Here is a 17,851-nt window from a genome sequence, read left to right as displayed (position 1 = left end):
GCGAGCCACCACCTTGGTCCCTAGAGGAGAGGAGAGGAGAGGAGACGACAGGAGAGGAGACAGGGGGTTAGGGAACAGGGCTTCAGACAGCGAGCCACCACCTTGGTCCCTGGAGGAGAGGAGGAGAGGAGACGACAGGAGAGGAGACAGGGGGTTAGGGAACAGGGCTTCAGACAGCGAGCCACCACCTTGGTCCCTGGAGGAGAGGAGACGACAGGAGAGGAGACAGGGGGTTAGGGAACAGGGCTTCAGACAGCGAGCCACCACCTTGGTCCCTAGAGGAGAGGAGACGACAGGAGAGGAGACAGGGGGTTAGGGAACAGGGCTTCAGACAGCGAGCCACCACCTTGGTCCCTAGAGGAGAGGAGGAGAGGAGACGACAGGAGAGGAGACAGGGGGTTAGGGAACATGGCGGACTCAACTATCAATAGAGGAAAGGAGACGGGTAGGGAGAAAGGAAACAGGGTTTCAGACAGAACAGACAAGGAGACGGGTAGGGAGTAAGGAAACAGGGTTTCAGACAGAACAGACAAGGAGACGGGTAGGGAGTAAGGAAACAAGGTTTCAGACAGAACAGACAAGGAGACAGGTAGGGAGTAAGGAAACAGGGTTTCAGACAGAACAGACAAGGAGACAGGTAGGGAGTAAGGAAACAGGGTTTCAGACAGAACAGACAAGGAGACAGGTAGGGAGTAAGGAAACAGGGTTTCAGACAGAACAGACAAGGAGACAGGTAGGGAGTAAGGAAACAGGGTTTCAGACAGAACAGACAAGGAGACAGGTAGGGAGTAAGTTATATATTTTTTACTTAACACTTATTTTTTCTTAAAACGTCATTGTTGGTTAAGGGCTTGTAATTAACCATTTCACTGTAAGGTCTACACCTGTTGTATTCGGCGCATGTGGCAAACTAAATTTGATTTGAAGTGCAGAGATGACATGTATTTTTCCCCCCCTCATCAATCTACACACCAGACCTCAAAATGACAAAGCAAAAACAGGTTTTTAGAAATTTGTGCAAATGTATAAAAAAAAAACCAGAAATATCACATTTACATAAGTATTCAGACCCTTAACTCAATACTTTGTTGAAGCACCTTTGGCAGCGATTACAGCCTCGAGTCTTCTTGGGTATGACACTACAAGCTTGGCACACCTGTATTTGGGGAGTTCCTCCCATTCTTCTCTGCAGATCCTCTCAAGCTCTGTCAGGTTAGATGGGGAGCGTCACTGCACAGCTATTTTCAGGTCTCTCCAGAGATGTTTGATCGGGTTCAAGTCCGGGCTCTGGCTGGGCCACTCAAGGACATTCAGAGACTTGTCCCGAAGTCACTCCTGCGTTGTCTTGGCTGAGTGCTTAGGGACGTTGTCCTGTTGGAAGGTGAACCTTCGCCCCAGCCTGAGGTCCTGAGCACTCTGGAGCAGGTTTTCATCAAGGATCTCTCTGTACTTTGCTCCGTTCATCTTTCCCTCGATCCGGACTAGTCTCCCAGTCCCCGCCGCTGAAAGACATCCGCACAGCATGATGCTGCCACCCCCATGCTTCACCGTAGGGAGGGTGCCAGGTTTCCTCCAGACGTGACGCTTGGCATTCAGGCCAAAGAGTTCAATCTTGGTTTCATCAGCCCAGAGAATGTTGTTTCTCATGGTCTGACAGTCTTTAGGTGCCTTTTGGTAAACTCCAAGCCGGCTGTCATGTGCCTTTTACTGAGGAGTGGCTTCCGTCTGGCCACTCTACCATAAAGGCCTGATTGGTGGAGTGCTGCAGAGATGGTTGTCCTTCTGGAAGGTTCTCCCATCTCCAGAGTAAATTAGTGACCATCAGGTTCTTGGTCACCTCCCTGACCAAGGCCCTTCTTCCCCGATTGCTCAGTTTGGCCGGGCGGACAGCTCTAGGAAGAGTCTTGGTGGTTCCAAACTGCAGATATTTTTTGGTACCCTTCCCCATATCTGTGCCACGACACAATCCTGTCTCGGAGCTCTACGGACAATTCCTTCGACCTCATGGCTTGGTTTTTGCTCTGATATGCACTGTCAACTGTGGGACCTTATATAGACAGGTGTGTGCCTTTCCAAATAATGTCCAATCAATTTAATGTACATTTACATTACATTTTAGTCATTTAGCAGACGCTCTTATCCAGAGCGACTTACAGTTAGTGAGTGCATATATATATATATATATATATATTTTTTTTTGTTATTATTTTTTTTTTCCTTTATACTGGCCCCCCGTGGGAAATGAACCCACAACCCTGGCGTTGCAAACGCCATGCTCTACCAACTGAGCTACATCCCTGCCGGCCGTTCTCTCCCCTACCCTGGACGACGCTGGGCCAATTGTGCGCCGCCCCATGGGTCTCCCGGTCACGGCCGGCTACGACAGAGCCTGGATTCGAACCAGGATCTCTAGTGGCACAGCTAGCACCGCGATGCAGTGCCTTAGACCACTGCGCCACTCGGGAGTACCACTGGTGAACTCCAATCAAGTTGTAGAAACATCAAGGATGATCAATGGAAACAGGATGCCCTTTCTGGGACTCACCCACAAACAGGACCAAGCCTGACCTGCTGAGGAGTGACGGACTCCATCCTAGCTGGAGGGGTGCTCTCCTCTTATCTACCAACATAGATAGGGCTCTAACTCCTCTAGCCCCACAGTGAAATAGGGTGCAGGCCAGGCAGCAGGCTGTTAGCCAACCTGCCAGCTTAGTGGAGTCTGCCAATAGCATAGTCAGTGTAGTCAGCTCAGCCATACCCATTGAGACTGTGTCTGTGCCTCGACCTAGGTTGGGCAAAACTAAACATGGCGGTGTTCACCCTAGCAATCTTATTAGGATAAAGACCTCCTCCATTCCTGCCATTATTGAAAGAGATCGTGATACCTCACATCTCAAAATAGGGTTACTTAATGTTAGATCCCTCACTTCAAAGGCAGTCATAGTCAATGAACTAATCACTGATCATAATCTTGATGTGATTGGCCTGACTGAAACATGGCTTAAGCCTGATGAATTTGCTGTGTTAAATGAGGCCTCACCTCCTGGTTACACTAGTGACCATATTCCCCGTGCATCCCGCAAGGGCGGAGGTGTTGCTAACATTTACGATAGCAAATTTCAATTTACAAAAAAAAAAATGGCGTTTTCATCTTTTGAGCTTCTAGTCATGAAATCTATGCAGCCTACTCAATCACTTTTTATAGCTACTGTTTACAGGCCTCCTGGGCCATATACAGCGTTCCTCTCTGAGTTTCCTGAATTCCTATCAGACCTTGTAGTCATAGCAGATCATATTCTAATTTTTGGTGATTTTAATATTCACATGGAGAAGTCCACAGACCCACTCCAAAAGTCTTTCGGAGCCATCATCGACTCAGTGGGTTTTGTCCAACATGTCTCTGGACCTACTCACTGCCACAGTCATACTCTGGACCTAGTTTTGTCCCATGGAATAAATGTTGTAGATCTTAATGTTTTTCCACAAAATCCTGGACTATCGGACCACCATTTTATTACGTTTGCAATCGCAACAAATAATCTGCTCAGACCCCAACCAAGGAGCATCAAAAGTCGTGCTATAAATTCTCAGACAACACAAAAATTCCTTGATGCCCTTCCAGACTCCTTCTGCCTACCCAAGGACGTCAGAGGACAAAAATCAGTTAACCACTTAACTGAGGAACTCAATTTAACCTTGCGCAATACCCTAGATGCAGTTGCACCCCTAAAAACGAAAAACATTTGTCATAAGAAACTAGCTCCCTGGTATACAGAAAATACCCGAGCTTTGAAGCAAGCTTCCAGGAAATTGGAACGGAAATGGCGCCACACCAAACTGGAAGTCTTCCGACTAGCTTGGAAAGACAGTACCGTGCAGTACCGAAGAGCCCTCACTGCTGCTCGATCATCCTACTTTTCCAACTTAATCGAGGAAAATAAGAATAATCCAAAATTTCTTTTTGATACTGTTGCAAAGCTAACTAAAAAGCAGCATTCCCCAAGAGAGGATGGCTTTCACTTCAGCAGTAATAAATTCATGAACTTCTTTGAGGAAAAGATCATGACCATTAGAAAGCAAATTACGGACTCCTCTTTGAATCTGCGTATTCCTCCAGGGCTTAGCTGTCCTGGATCTGCACAGATCTGCGAGGGCCTGGGATCGGGAGAGACACTTAAGTGTTTTAGTACTATATCTCTTGACACAATGATGAAAATAATCATGGCCTCTAAACCTTCAAGCTGCATACTGGATCCTATTCCTACTAAACTGCTGAAGGAGCTGCTTCCTGTGCTTGGCCCTCCTATGTTGAACATAATAAACAGCTCTCTATCCACCGGATGTGTACCAAACTCACTAAAAGTGGCAGTGATAAAGCCTCTCTTGAAAAAGCCAAACCTTGACCCGGAAAATATAAAAAACTATCGGCCTATATCGAATCTTCCATTCCTCTCAAAAATTTTAGAAAAAGCTGTTGCGCAGCAACTCACTGCCTTTCTGAAGACAAACAATGTATACGAAATGCTTCAGTCTGGTTTTAGACCCCATCATAGCACTGAGACTGCACTTGTGAAGGTGGTAAATGACCTTTTAATGGCGTCAGACCGAGGCTCTGCATCTGTCCTCGTGCTACTAGACCTTAGTGCTGCCTTTGACACCATCGATCACCACATTCTTTTGGAGAGACTGGAAACCCAAATTGGTCTACACGGACAAGTTCTGGCCTGGTTTAGATCTTACCTGTCGGAAAGATATCAGTTTGTCTCTGTGAATGGTCTGTCCTCCGACAAATCAACTGTACATTTCGGTGTTCCTCAAGGTTCCGTTTTAGGACCACTATTGTTTTCACTATATATTTTACCTCTTGGGGATGTTATTCGAAAACATAATGTTAACTTTCACTGCTATGCGGATGACACACAGCTGTACATTTCAATGAAACATGGTGAAGCCCCAAAATTGCCCTCGCTAGAAGCCTGTGTTTCAGACATAAGGAAGTGGATGGCTGAAAACTTTTTACTTTTAAACTCGGACAAAACAGAGATGCTTGTTCTAGGTCCCAAGAAACAAAGAGATCTTCTGTTAAATCTGACAATTCATCTTGATGGTTGTAAAGTCGTCTCAAATAAAACTGTGAAGGACCTCTGCGTTACTCTTGACCCTGATCTCTCTTTTGACGAACATATCAAGACTGTTTCAAGGACAGCTTTTTTCCATCTACGTAACATTGCAAAAATCAGAAATTTTCTGTCCAAAAATGATGCAGAAAAATTTATCCATGCATTTGTTACTTCTAGGTTAGACTACTGCAATGCTCTATTTTCCGGCTACCCGGATAAAGCACTAAATAAACTTCAGTTAGTGCTAAATACGGCTGCTAGAATCCTGACTAGAACCAAGAAATTTGATCATATTACTCCAGTGCTAGCTTCCCTACACTGGCTTCCTGTTAAGGCAAGGGCTGATTTCAAGGTTTTACTGTTAACCTATAAAGCGTTACATGGGCTTGCTCCTACCTATCTTTCCGAGTTGGTCCTGCCGTACATACCAATACGTACGCTACGGTCACAAGACGCAGGCCTCCTAATTGTCCCTAGAATTTCTAAGCAAACAGCGGGAGGCAGGGCTTTCTCCTATAGATCTCCATTTTTATGGAACAGTCTGCCTACCCATGTGAGAGACGCAGACTCGGTCTCAACCTTTAAGTCTTTACTGAAGACTTATCTCTTCAGTAGGTCATATGATTGAGTGTAGTCTGGCCCAGGAGTGTGAAGGTGAACGGAAAGGCTGGAGCAACGAACAGCCCTTGCTGTCTCTGCCAGGCCGGTTCCCCTCTCCACTGGGGTTCTCTGCCTCTAACCCTGTTGCAGGGGCTGAGTCACTGGCTTGCTGGTGCTCTTTCATGCCGTCCCTGGGAGGGGTGCGTCACTTGAGTGGGTTGAGTTACTGACGTGATCTTCCTGTCTGGGTTGGCGCCCCCCCTTGGTTTGTGCTGTGGTGGAGACCTCTGTGGGCTATACTCGGCCTTGTCTCAGGATTGTAAGTTGGTGGTTGAGGATATCCCTCTAGTGGTGCGGGGGCTGTGCTTTGGCAGAGTGGGTGGGGTTATATCCTTCCTGTTTGGCCCTGTCCGGGGTTTCTTCGGATGGGGCCACAGTGTCTCCGGACCGCTCCTGTCTCAGCCTCCAGTATTTATGCTGCAGTAGTTTATGTGTCGGGGGGCTGGGGTTAGTTGGTTATACCTGGAGTACTTCTCCTGTCTTATCCAGTGTCCTGTGTGAATTTAAGTATGCTCTCTCTAATTCTCTCGTTCTCTCTTTCTCTCTGAGAACCTGAGCCCTAGGACCATACGTCAGGACTACCGGGCATGATGACACCTTGCTGTCCCCAGTCCGCCTGGCCTTGCTGCTATTCCAGTTTCAACTGTTCTGCCTGCGGTTACGAAACCCCTACCTGTCCCAGACCTGCTGTTTTCAACTCTTAATGATCGGCTATGAAAAGCCAACTGAGAGACCTGAGCCCTAGGACCATACGTCGGGACTACCGGCCGTGGTGACTCCTTGCTGTCCCCAGTCCGCCTGGCCTTGCTGCTATTCCAGTTTCAACTGTTCTGCCTGCGGTTATGGAACCCCTACCTGTCCCAGACCTGCTGTTTTCAACTCTTAATGATCGGCTATGAAAAGCCAACTGAGATTTATTCCTGATTATTATTTGACCATGCTTGTCACTTATGAACATTTTTGAACATCTTGGCATGGTTCTGTTATAATCTTCACCCGGCACAGCCAGAAGAGGACTGGCCACCCCTCATAGCCTGGTTCCTCTCTAGGTTTCTTCCTAGGTTTTTGCCTTTCTAGGGAGTTTTTCCTAGCCACCGTGCTTCTACACCTGCATTACTAGCTGTTTGGGGTTTTAGGCTGGGTTTCTGTACAGCACTTCGAGATATTAGCTGATGTAAGAAGGGCTATATAAAATAAAATTGATTGATTGAAATTGATTGATGCACCTGAGCACAATTTCGAGTCTCATAGCAAAGGGTCTGAATACTTATGTAAATTAGGTATTTCTGATTTTTATTCTTAAAAATTTGAAAACATTTCTAAAAACCTGTTTTCGCTTTGTCATTATGGGGTATTGTGTGTAGATTGATGAGGGAGAAAAAAGTATTTAATCCATTTTAGAATAAGGCTGTAACGTAACAAAATGTGGAAAAAGTCAAGGGGTGTGAATATGAGGTTGTAAGGTAGTGTGTAGAATACATACCTTTCCTGGTATTGAAGGGGCCAACTGTAGGGTTGAGCTGTTCAACTGGTTTAATGACCACTTGGACCAGTTTGGCTGCTTGCATATACTGACACACACGCTTAAAGGTCCTCTCATTGACACACTGCAGAGAGAACACACTACACGTACTGACACACACGCTTAAAGGTCCTCTCATTGACACACTGCAGAGAGAACACACTACACGTACTGACACACACGCTTAAAGGTCCTCTCATTGACACACTGCAGAGAGAACACACTACACGTACTGACACACACGCTTAAAGGTCCTCTCATTGACACACTGCAGAGAGAACACACACTACACGTACTGACACACACGCTTTAACCTGCATGTAACATGTACTGATACACACGCATACGTCCGCTCAATGATGCACTGCAGAGAGAACACACACACTGGAACACACACACTGGAACACACAGACTGGAACACGCTGATCTCACCAGTTGGTCTCGTAGTGTGATTACGGAGGCCATGTGGTTGGACGTCTCTGACAGGAGGTTAGAGGTCGTCTCCATCAGGATATCATACTTACTACGCCTAGAGAGAGAGAGAGAGAGAGAGAGAGAGAGAGAGAGAGAGAGAGAGAGAGAGAGAGAGAGAGAGAGAGAGAGAGAGAGAGAGAGAGAGAGAGAGAGAGAGAGAGAGACAGAGAGAGAGAGAGAGAGAGAGACAGAGAGAGAGAGAGAGAGAGAGAGACAGAGAGAGAGAGAGAGACAGAGAGAGAGAGAGAGACAGAGAGAGAGAGAGACAGAGAGACAGAGACAGAGAGAGAGAGATAGAGGGAGAGAGACAGAGAGAGAGAGAGAGACAGAGAGAGAGGGAGAGAGAGAGAGAGTGAGAGTGAGTGAGTGAGAGTGAGGCAAATGCACCGCCCTTGACCGCAAAGCGCTACAAAGGGTGGTGCGGAGAGCCCAGTGCATCACTGGGGCCGAGCTCCCTGCCATCCAGGACCTCTATACCACCAGGCTGTGTCAGAGGAAGACCCGAAAAACTGCCAAAGACTCCAGCCACCCTAGTCATAGACTGTTCACTCTGCTATCGTCCGGAAGACGGTACCGGAGCATCGGCTCTTGGACCGACAGGCTCCGAGACAGCTTCTACCCCGAAGCCATAAGACTGATAAATAGCCAGACTGCTAAATAGTAAATGAATGGTACCTGAACTATATGCACTGACTCTATCTTGCATTGACCCTATGCACACTCACAATACTATATATACACACACACACACACACACTACATTGACACTCCCACACAAAACAATATCCCACACACATACATCATATGCTGCTGCTACTCTGTTCTTTAATTTACTCTTATTATTATTATATATCCTGATGACTCCTTTACCCTGCCTTCATGTAGCAGCAAAGCATCCCCAAACCATCACACCACCACCACCATGCTTGACCTTTGGTATGATGTTTTTACTGTGGAATGCAGTGTCTGGTTTTCGCCAGGCATTACTGGAACCATGTCGTCCAAAAAGTTATACTTTTGAATCATCTGTCCATAGAACGTTCTTTCAAGAGTCTTGATGATCATCCAGGTGCTTTTTGGCAAACTTGAGTCAACTTTTTGGACGAGATGGGTCCCATTATGCCTGGCGAAAACCAAACACTGCATTCCACAGTAAGAACATCATACCAAAGGTCAAGCATGGTGGTGGTGGTGTGATGGTTTGGGGATGCTTTGCTGCCTCAGGACCTGGACGACTTGCCTTAATAGAAGGAACCATGAATTCTGCTCTGTATCAGAGAATTCTACAGGAGAATGTCAGACCATCCGTCTGTTAGCTGAAGCTGAAGCGCAGCTGGGTCATGCAGCAAGACAATGATCCAAAACACACAATCAAGTCTACATGAAAATTGCTAAAAAGCAACAAATTGGAAGTTTTGGAATGGCCTAGTCAAAGTCCAAACCTAATCCCAATTGAGATGTTGTGGCAGGACTTGAAACGAGCAGTTCATGCTTGAAAACCCACACGTCACTGAGTTAAAGCAGTTCTGCATGGAAGAGTGGGCCAAAATTCCTCCACAGCGACGTGAGACTGATCAACAACTACAGGAAGCAGTTGGTTGGAGTCATTGCAGCTAAAGGTGGCACAACCAGTTATTGAGTGTAAGGGGGCAATTACTTTTTCACACAGGGGAATTGGGTGTTGCATAACTTTGTTTATGAAATAAATTAAATTAAATATGTAATTGTTGTGTTATTTGTTCACTTATGTTCCCTTGATCTAATATTAGGTTTTGGTTGAAGATCTGATAACATTCAGTATCACAAATATGCAAAAGTAGAGAAAATTAGAAAGGGGGCAAATACTTTTTCATAGCACTGTAGCAGCACATTGATCTGGTACTGGTACTCCCTGTATATAGCTCCATATTGATCTGGTACTGGTACTCCCTGTATATAGCAGCACATTGATCTGGTACTGGTACTTCCTGTATATAGCTCCACATTGATCTGGTACTGGTACTCCCAGTATATAGCTCCACATTGATCTGGTACTGGTACTTCCTGTATATAGCTCCACATTGATCTGGTACTCCCTGTATATAGCTCCATATTGATCTGGTACTGGTACTCCCTGTATATAGCTTCATATTGATCTGGTACTGGTACTCCCTGTATATAGCTCCACGGTGATCTGGTACTCCCTGTATATAGCAGCACATTGATCTGGTACTGGTACTTCCTGTATATAGCTGCACATTGATCTGGTACTGGTACTTCCTGTATATAGCTGCTCATTGATCTGGTACTCACTGTATATAGCTCCATATTGATCTGGTACTGGTACTCCCTGTATATAGCTCCATATTGATCTGGTACTGGTACTCCCTGTATATAGCAGCACATTGATCTGGTACTGGTACTCCCTGTATATAGCTCCACATTGATCTGGTACTGGTACTCCCTGTATATAGCTCCACATTGATCTGGTACTGGTACTCCCTGTATATAGCTCCACATTGATCTGGTACTGGTACTCCCTGTATATAGCAGCACATTGATCTGGTACTCCCTGTATATAGCTGCACATTGATCTGGTACTCCCTGTATATAGCTCCACATTGATCTGGTACTCCCTGTATATAGCTGCACATTGATCTGGTACTCCCTGTATATAGCTCCATATTGATCTGGTACTGGTACTCCCTGTATATAGCTCCATATTGATCTGGTACTGGTACTTCCTGTATATAGCGCCATTCTTTTATTTTGTACTATTATATTTAAACTCTGCATCGTTGGGTAAGGTTCGTAAGTGGTGAGTGGGTGTTCTGACCGGTCTATGTGGAAGCGTTTGGTGAGTGAGTGAGGGTTCTGACTGGTCTATGTGGAAGCATTTGGTGAGTGAGTGAGTGAGTGTTCTGACCGGTCTATGTGGAAGCGTTTGGTGAGTGAGTGAGTGCACTGACCGGTCTATGTGGAAGCGTTTGGTGAGTGAGTGAGGGGTTCTGACCGGTCTATGTGGAAGCGTTTGGTGAGTGAGTGAGTGTTCTGACCGGTCTATGTGGAAGCGTTTGGTGAGTGAGTGAGGGGTTCTGACCGGTCTATGTGGAAGCGTTTGGTGAGTGAGTGAGTGTTCTGACCGGTCTATGTGGAAGCGTTTGGTGAGTGAGTGAGTGAGTGAGTGTTCTGACCGGTCTATGTGGAAGCGTTTGGTGAGTGAGTGAGGGGTTCTGACCGGTCTATGTGGAAGCGTTTGGTGAGTGAGTGAGTGTTCTGACCGGTCTATGTGGAAGCGTTTGGTGAGTGAGTGAGTGAGTGTTCTGACCGGTCTATGTGGAAGCGTTTGGTGAGTGAGTGAGTGTTCTGACCGGTCTATGTGGAAGCGTTTGGTGAGTGAGTGAGGGTTCTGACCGGTCTATGTGGAAGCGTTTGGTGAGTGAGTGAGGGTTCTGACCGGTCTATGTGGAAGCGTTTGGTGAGTGAGTGAGTGAGGGTTCTGACCGGTCTATGTGGAAGCGTTTGGTGAGTGAGTGAGTGAGGGTTCTGACCGGTCTATGTGGAAGCGTTTGGTGAGTGAGTGAGGGTTCTGACCGGTCTATGTGGAAGCGTTTGGTGAGTGAGTGAGTGAGGGTTCTGACCGGTCTATGTGGAAGCGTTTGGTGAGTGAGTGAGTATACTGACCGGTCTATGTGGAAGCGTTTGGTGAGTGAGTGAGGGTTCTGACCGGTCTATGTGGAAGCGTTTGGTGAGTGAGTGAGTGTACTGACCGGTCTATGTGGAAGCGTTTGGTGAGTGAGTGAGTGTTCTGACCGGTCTATGTGGAAGCGTTTGGTGAGTGAGTGAGGGTTCTGACCGGTCTATGTGGAAGCGTTTGGTGAGTGAGTGAGTGTTCTGACCGGTCTATGTGGAAGCGTTTGGTGAGTGAGTGAGGGTTCTGACTGGTCTATGTGGAAGCGTTTGGTGAGTGAGTGAGTGAGGGTACTGACCGGTCTATGTGGAAGCGTTTGAGCAGCAGTAGTATGGAGTGTTGCTGTGCTCCGCTGGCCAGTCTGATGACATGAGACTGCATGGTGATCAGATCATTCTGCTTCAGAGACTTCCTCATGTAGTGCATCCTCCTCGGGTCCGTCCTGCACCAATCACAACACAGCTTATTACATAGTGGACTGAGTCCTGACCAATCAGAGCAGACTATAGTGGTATATAGTACTAAAGAGTTTCCTGTCTAGCCACCTACTTGAATGAGCAGGAGTGCAGGTCTCTCTGTAACTCTCCCTGCCAGCGGGCCCTCCCCAGCCTCTCCAGGATACAGTAGGAGTGGTCAGTCAGCTTCACGTCCGGGTCGCCTCCGTCACCTATCAACACCCTGAACCTTACCCTCTGGGAGGCCACCATTACCAGCTTCCTACCCCACCTGGAGGAGAGGAGAGAGGTTATCATGGGTTAGGGGTTGTTTTAGGACCATCCTTAGTTAGTATCTACCTGACTAGTTCATGACAAGTTGTGGATTGATTCTACCTGGAGGAGAGGAGAGAGGAGGAGAGGTTTCCATTTGGTGCTTTGACTGTCTGTAGTCGGCCAGCTAATGTAACGTTACCAGCCCCTCCCATATCACTCCCCATCTCTCCCCCTTGATGTTAGCATCTCTACAGGGTCTCAATAGGTAAGCAGTAGAGTAGAGGACTGAAGGGTCTGGATAGGTAAGCAGTAGAGTAGAGGACTGAAGGGTCTGGATAGGTAAGCAGTAGAGTAGAGGACTGAAGGGTCTGGATAGGTAAGCAGTAGAGTAGAGGACTGAAGGGTCTGGATAGGTAAGCAGTAGAGTAGAGGACTGAAGGGTCTGGATAGGTAAGCAGTAGAGGACTGAAGGGTCTGGATAGGTAAGCAGTAGAGTAGAGGACTGAAGGGTCTGGATAGGTAAGCAGTAGAGGACTGAAGGGTCTGGATAGGTAAGCAGTGGAGTAGAGGACTGAAGGGTCTGGATAGGTAAGCAGTAGAGTAGAGGACTGAAGGGTCTGGATAGGTAAGCAGTAGAGGACTGAAGGGTCTGGATAGGTAAGCAGTAGAGTAGAGGACTGAAGGGTCTGGATAGGTAAGCAGTAGAGTAGAGGACTGAAGGGTCTGGATAGGTAAGCAGTAGAGTAGAGGACTGAAGGGTCTGGATAGGTAAGCAGTGGAGTAGAGGACTGAAGGGTCTCAATAGGTAAGCAGTAGAGTAGAGGACTGAAGGGTCTGGATAGGTAAGCAGTGGAGTAGAGGACTGAAGGGTCTGGATAGGTAAGCAGTAGAGTAGAGGACTGAAGGGTCTGGATAGGTAAGCAGTAGAGGACTGAAGGGTCTGGATAGGTAAGCAGTAGAGTAGAGGACTGAAGGGTCTGGATAGGTAAGCAGTGGAGTAGAGGACTGAAGGGTCTGGATAGGTAAGCAGTGGAGTAGAGGACTGAAGGGTCTGGATAGGTAAGCAGTAGAGTAGAGGACTGAAGGGTCTGGATAGGTAAGCAGTGGAGTAGAGGACTGAAGGGTCTGGATAGGTAAGCAGTAGAGTAGAGGACTGAAGGGTCTGGATAGGTAAGCAGTAGAGTAGAGGACTGAAGGGTCTGGATAGGTAAGCAGTAGAGTAGAGGACTGAAGGGTCTGGATAGGTAAGCAGTAGAGGACTGAAGGGTCTGGATAGGTAAGCAGTAGAGTAGAGGACTGAAGGGTCTGGATAGGTAAGCAGTAGAGGACTGAAGGGTCTGGATAGGTAAGCAGTGGAGTAGAGGACTGAAGGATCTGGATAGGTAAGCAGTAGAGTAGAGGACTGAAGGGTCTGGATAGGTAAGCAGTAGAGTAGAGGACTGAAGGGTCTGGATAGGTAAGCAGTAGAGTAGAGGACTGAAGGGTCTGGATAGGTAAGCAGTAGAGTAGAGGACTGAAGGGTCTGGATAGGTAAGCAGTAGAGTAGAGGACTGAAGGGTCTGGATAGGTAAGCAGTAGAGTAGAGGACTGAAGGGTCTGGATAGGTAAGCAGTAGAGTAGAGGACTGAAGGGTCTGGATAGGTAAGCAGTGGAGTAGAGGAGCTTCCCCCATATTGTAGAGCAGGGTGTTATGGACAAAAATCCATACTGCGATAAATTACCAAAATTGATGCGACTATAAATAGAATTACAAGTTTAGAACATTCATGTGCACCAGAGTTTAGAACATTCATGTGCACCACAGTTTAGAACATTCATGTGCACCACAGTTTAGAACATTCATGTGCACCACAGTTTAGAACATGCATGTGCACCACAGTTTAGAACATTCATGTGCACCACAGTTTAGAACATTCATGTGCACCACAGTTTAGAACATTCATGTGCACCACAGTTTAGAACATTCATGTGCACCACAGTTTAGAAAATTCATGTGCACCAGTTTTTTTGTATTTCTTATCCTTTAAACTACTACTACTAGTTTGATGGTCAGTTGTCCCGTTAACAATCACCCACGTTAGCAAACTTATTTCATTTCAAACTTGAAATTTCTCTAGTATTGGCTACTTATCGTAATGAACGATATCACCAAAATGCCTGCAATAAGTGTTGGGTGATTGTCGGTGTCGATAACTTTTAGTTTATCATCCCAGCTCTACCATATTGCTTCCACTTTACAGATCTGCAAACATTGAAGTGGGCTTGGGCGATATCCCGTTTATATAGTATGCCGGGTATTTCGAAACACCGACGGTTTGATTTCTGCCATCTTCAAATACAAACATTCGATTATTAATGAGCTCGAGGACAACAGAGGATTTGATTCTGATTCTATCACCTACACAGCTATCCTCCAATCACAACGATTATCCAAATATTGGCTTTTATTTTAATTTTAATGAAATTCCATACATTTTGAAGGATACAAATTCAACTGTGTTACAAAAATCGAACTCACGTCTAAATTCTCAAACTAAATAAATACTGCAATTCCAACCACAAAATGTATTTCCCTTGACTTTAAGCCTCAAAATACAGCTTGCCCAGCGAACAGCTAAATGGTTGTTTTTGACTTTGTTATCATTCTATTCGAGGCTCCACGCGTTGTCATGGAAAATATTAACGTCATTTCCAACAACCAATGAGCAACTCCGCCATAAATCCAGCTGCATATTGAACGTTGAGGTTGCCAGAAGCCAGTCTCTTTGGCAATGACAAGGAGTGGAATGTTAGCTAAAGAGACTGGCACCCAGACTAGAGGCATTCAATCCCCTCCTGGATCAAGATCCCAGTTGCCTAAATTGTTTTGTGTGTCAAATAGCACCCTTTGTGTGCACTTCCAGTAATACCGTATACCCCAGTATGGTACAGAAACGGTCTGAAAATCTGGATACCGCCCCAAACCTACACTGAAGGGTTAAGGCCAAGGAGAGGTGGAGGAATTGGGACCAGCTGGATATGAATGTCTTAGAGATATCTTAAATCTTCAGACAGTTTATCCCCCCCTCCACACAGATTAATCTTCAGACAGTTTCTCCCCACCTTTTGAAGGCGTCCTCTAACGTTAGACATGGCGTCAGGTCGGTGGTGCGGATGATTGGGGTGACGTTTTTCCTCTCCTTGAAGAAGACGCACGAGCCCTGGATTCCACTCTTATCATCCAATAAGATCTGGACAGGGTAGGAGTCCCCTCTGACGTCCCAACAGGCTACTTCCTGAATCCCTGTGTCTGGATCGATGTCTGCAAACCTGAAGAACAGACATATGGCATGGAGAGGGATAGTGGCTTTGGTAACTTGGCATGCAGCTAACTGAACATTTGGCACGGAGCATGGCTAGATATTTAGCCATTGCGGTTAGCTAACTAGTTAGTAGTGTCAGCTTTGGTGTCAGGACTTCTGAATGGTTTTACTAGCTAGTTAGATAGTTTGTTTATAATTAAGAGAGTATCAACCAATGCAATAACGCTACAAATGTACGATATAGGGAAACAATTTAGCAGGATTGATGTTGCATTCAAGACAACTGGGAAGTCGGGGAAAAACGAGTTCAGAGTGGGAAAAATCGTGACTGCATGATGCCAGATTTTCCAAATTCTAATTCCGAGTTGAATGACTGTTCAAAACAAATTTTCCCAGTTGGAGCTAGTTTTTCCCCAAGTTCTCAGTTGTCTTGAACGCATTGTAATCGGAGTTCGGATATTTCCTTGTTCAGAGTCATCTCGAACGCATCATATGATGGCATTGCTAGACGAACCTCGATCACACCGACAGTGTCAATACATGTTGGTACACCTGAAGTACATTCATTCCAATGGAACGCTGCGTTTGCCTTGCAGAGGCAGTGCGTTCTGTTTGGTGCATATGTTGAATTTATCGAACACATGCGTCAAACTGTATGCGTAGACGGCTTGACAGAAATGGTAGCAGAAGGTGAATGTTTAACGTTTGTTGCACACATATCCAGATGATGCTGCGTCCCATTTTTCGCAAAGACACTGTAGGTGTTGATCGAGGCGTAAGACAACTCCAACTACCTGTCGACGAGCACGACATCCGCTCTCTCTTGCGGCAGCTCGTAGAAGTCGACTTCGTGGTTATATACCAAGGATTTCCAAATGAACTCTTTAGTATACGAGTCTAGATTCAGTGGGAAAGCAGGGTTCCTCTTTTCCAACCGAATCCACAGCGAGGTGGTAGTAACCCCGTCCAGTCCCTCCAACGCCACTTCGTCCAGTAGTATGTCTAGCGGGTCCATGGCTAGCGCGCTAGCTCCGCTACGAATTCGTTACTCAAAGTTGTCAATAATGACCTACTGCTGTACAGCTCGATATGCATTCAGAGTATCTGCATACTATTTCCTTAGCATAGTATCCTGTTCAATTAAAACCCGCAAAATTAAACGTTAAATCAAGCACATCTCACTCAGAAATGCATGTTTTCTTTGGCAGCTGAAGTTTCAACTGTGTGTTCCCTTCGTGGCGTTACACATGTCAACTTTGACCTTGTGTTGTACGTCATTCGCGTCACTCGAACGGTTGTTTCGTGAAGGACATTTCCCAATGTTCCACAGGGTGGCGTACTACTCACATTTACCTGTAAACATAAACGGAAACTGTATAATCGTCATGACAACATTTAATTGAGGGCAATAAACTGAAATCATCAAATTTTATTGCAACCGACTCCTGATATTAAAGGGCTGAGCTAGAATATGTGGTGGAGTATCTTGGGACTGTCCTAAAACGGTGCACTAAACTGGAGGGTGTAAATAGTCAGCATGATTGCCTGCATACATTAGGGGCCAGTTTCCCAGACACAGATTAAGTATTGGACATAAAAGCATGTTCAAGGGAATAGGGCCCTAGATGTAGGTTTTGTAAAATAAACAATTAGCCAAGATTGGTACCTTCTGCAGACTCAATGTATAGATTGGTACCTTTAGCGGACTCCATGTATAGATTGGTACCTTTAGCGGACTCAATGTATAGATTGGTAGAACTGACTTCACAGAAGCAGTCATCAACATTTAGGTTTTCTAGAGCATCAATGGATCCTTATCATATAGATCCTGATGGCTCATCAACATAATGTCTCTCATCAACATAGTGATGGCCCTCGTCAACATATTGATGGCCCTCGTCAACATAGTGATGGCTCTCATCTGGCGCTCATCAACATAACGGTGGCGCTCATCAACATAACGGTGTCTCATCAACATAACGGTGGCGCTCATCAACAGAACGGTGGCGCTCATCCACATAACGGTGGCGCTCATCCACATAACGGTGGCGCTCATCAACATAACATTGGCGCTCATCAACATAACCGTGGCGCTCATCAACATAACAGTGTCTCTCATCAACATAATGGTGTCTCTCATCAACATAAGTGTCTCTCATCAACATAACATTGGCGCTCATCAACATAACCGTGGCGCTCATCAACATAACAGTGTCTCTCATCAACAGAACGGTGTCTCATCAACATAACGGTGTCTCTCAACATAACAGTGTCTCTCATCAACAGAACGGTGTCTCATCAACATAACCGTGGCGCTCATCAACATAACAGTGTCTCTCATCAACAGAACGGTGTCTCTCATCAACATAACGGTGTCGCTCATTAACATAAGT

At 46.1% G+C, this 17,851-nt stretch overlaps 1 protein-coding gene across 1 annotated transcript in view; it reads right to left on the bottom strand.

The window, feature by feature from the left end:
• Positions 1–16,693, bottom strand: part of LOC121574615 (general transcription factor 3C polypeptide 1) — a 66,533-nt gene extending 49,840 nt beyond the window's left edge. Inside the window, exons 1-6 of the mRNA XM_045222747.1 lie at positions 16,253–16,693; positions 15,259–15,465; positions 11,996–12,172; positions 11,745–11,888; positions 7,735–7,831; positions 7,264–7,387 (exon numbers count right to left, since the gene is read on the bottom strand). Of these exons, the coding sequence (XP_045078682.1) occupies positions 7,264–7,387; positions 7,735–7,831; positions 11,745–11,888; positions 11,996–12,172; positions 15,259–15,465; positions 16,253–16,473 (970 nt within the window). The 5' untranslated portion in view covers positions 16,474–16,693. The remainder of the gene's footprint in view (positions 1–7,263; positions 7,388–7,734; positions 7,832–11,744; positions 11,889–11,995; positions 12,173–15,258; positions 15,466–16,252) is intronic.
• Positions 16,694–17,851: the final 1,158 nt, after the last annotated feature.

Source organism: Coregonus clupeaformis, chromosome 1 (assembly GCF_020615455.1).
Source record: "Coregonus clupeaformis isolate EN_2021a chromosome 1, ASM2061545v1, whole genome shotgun sequence".
Lineage (NCBI taxonomy): Eukaryota > Metazoa > Chordata > Actinopteri > Salmoniformes > Salmonidae > Coregonus > Coregonus clupeaformis.
Note: the sequence above shows the minus strand (reverse complement) of the source record. Positions and strands in the feature narration are given on the sequence as shown.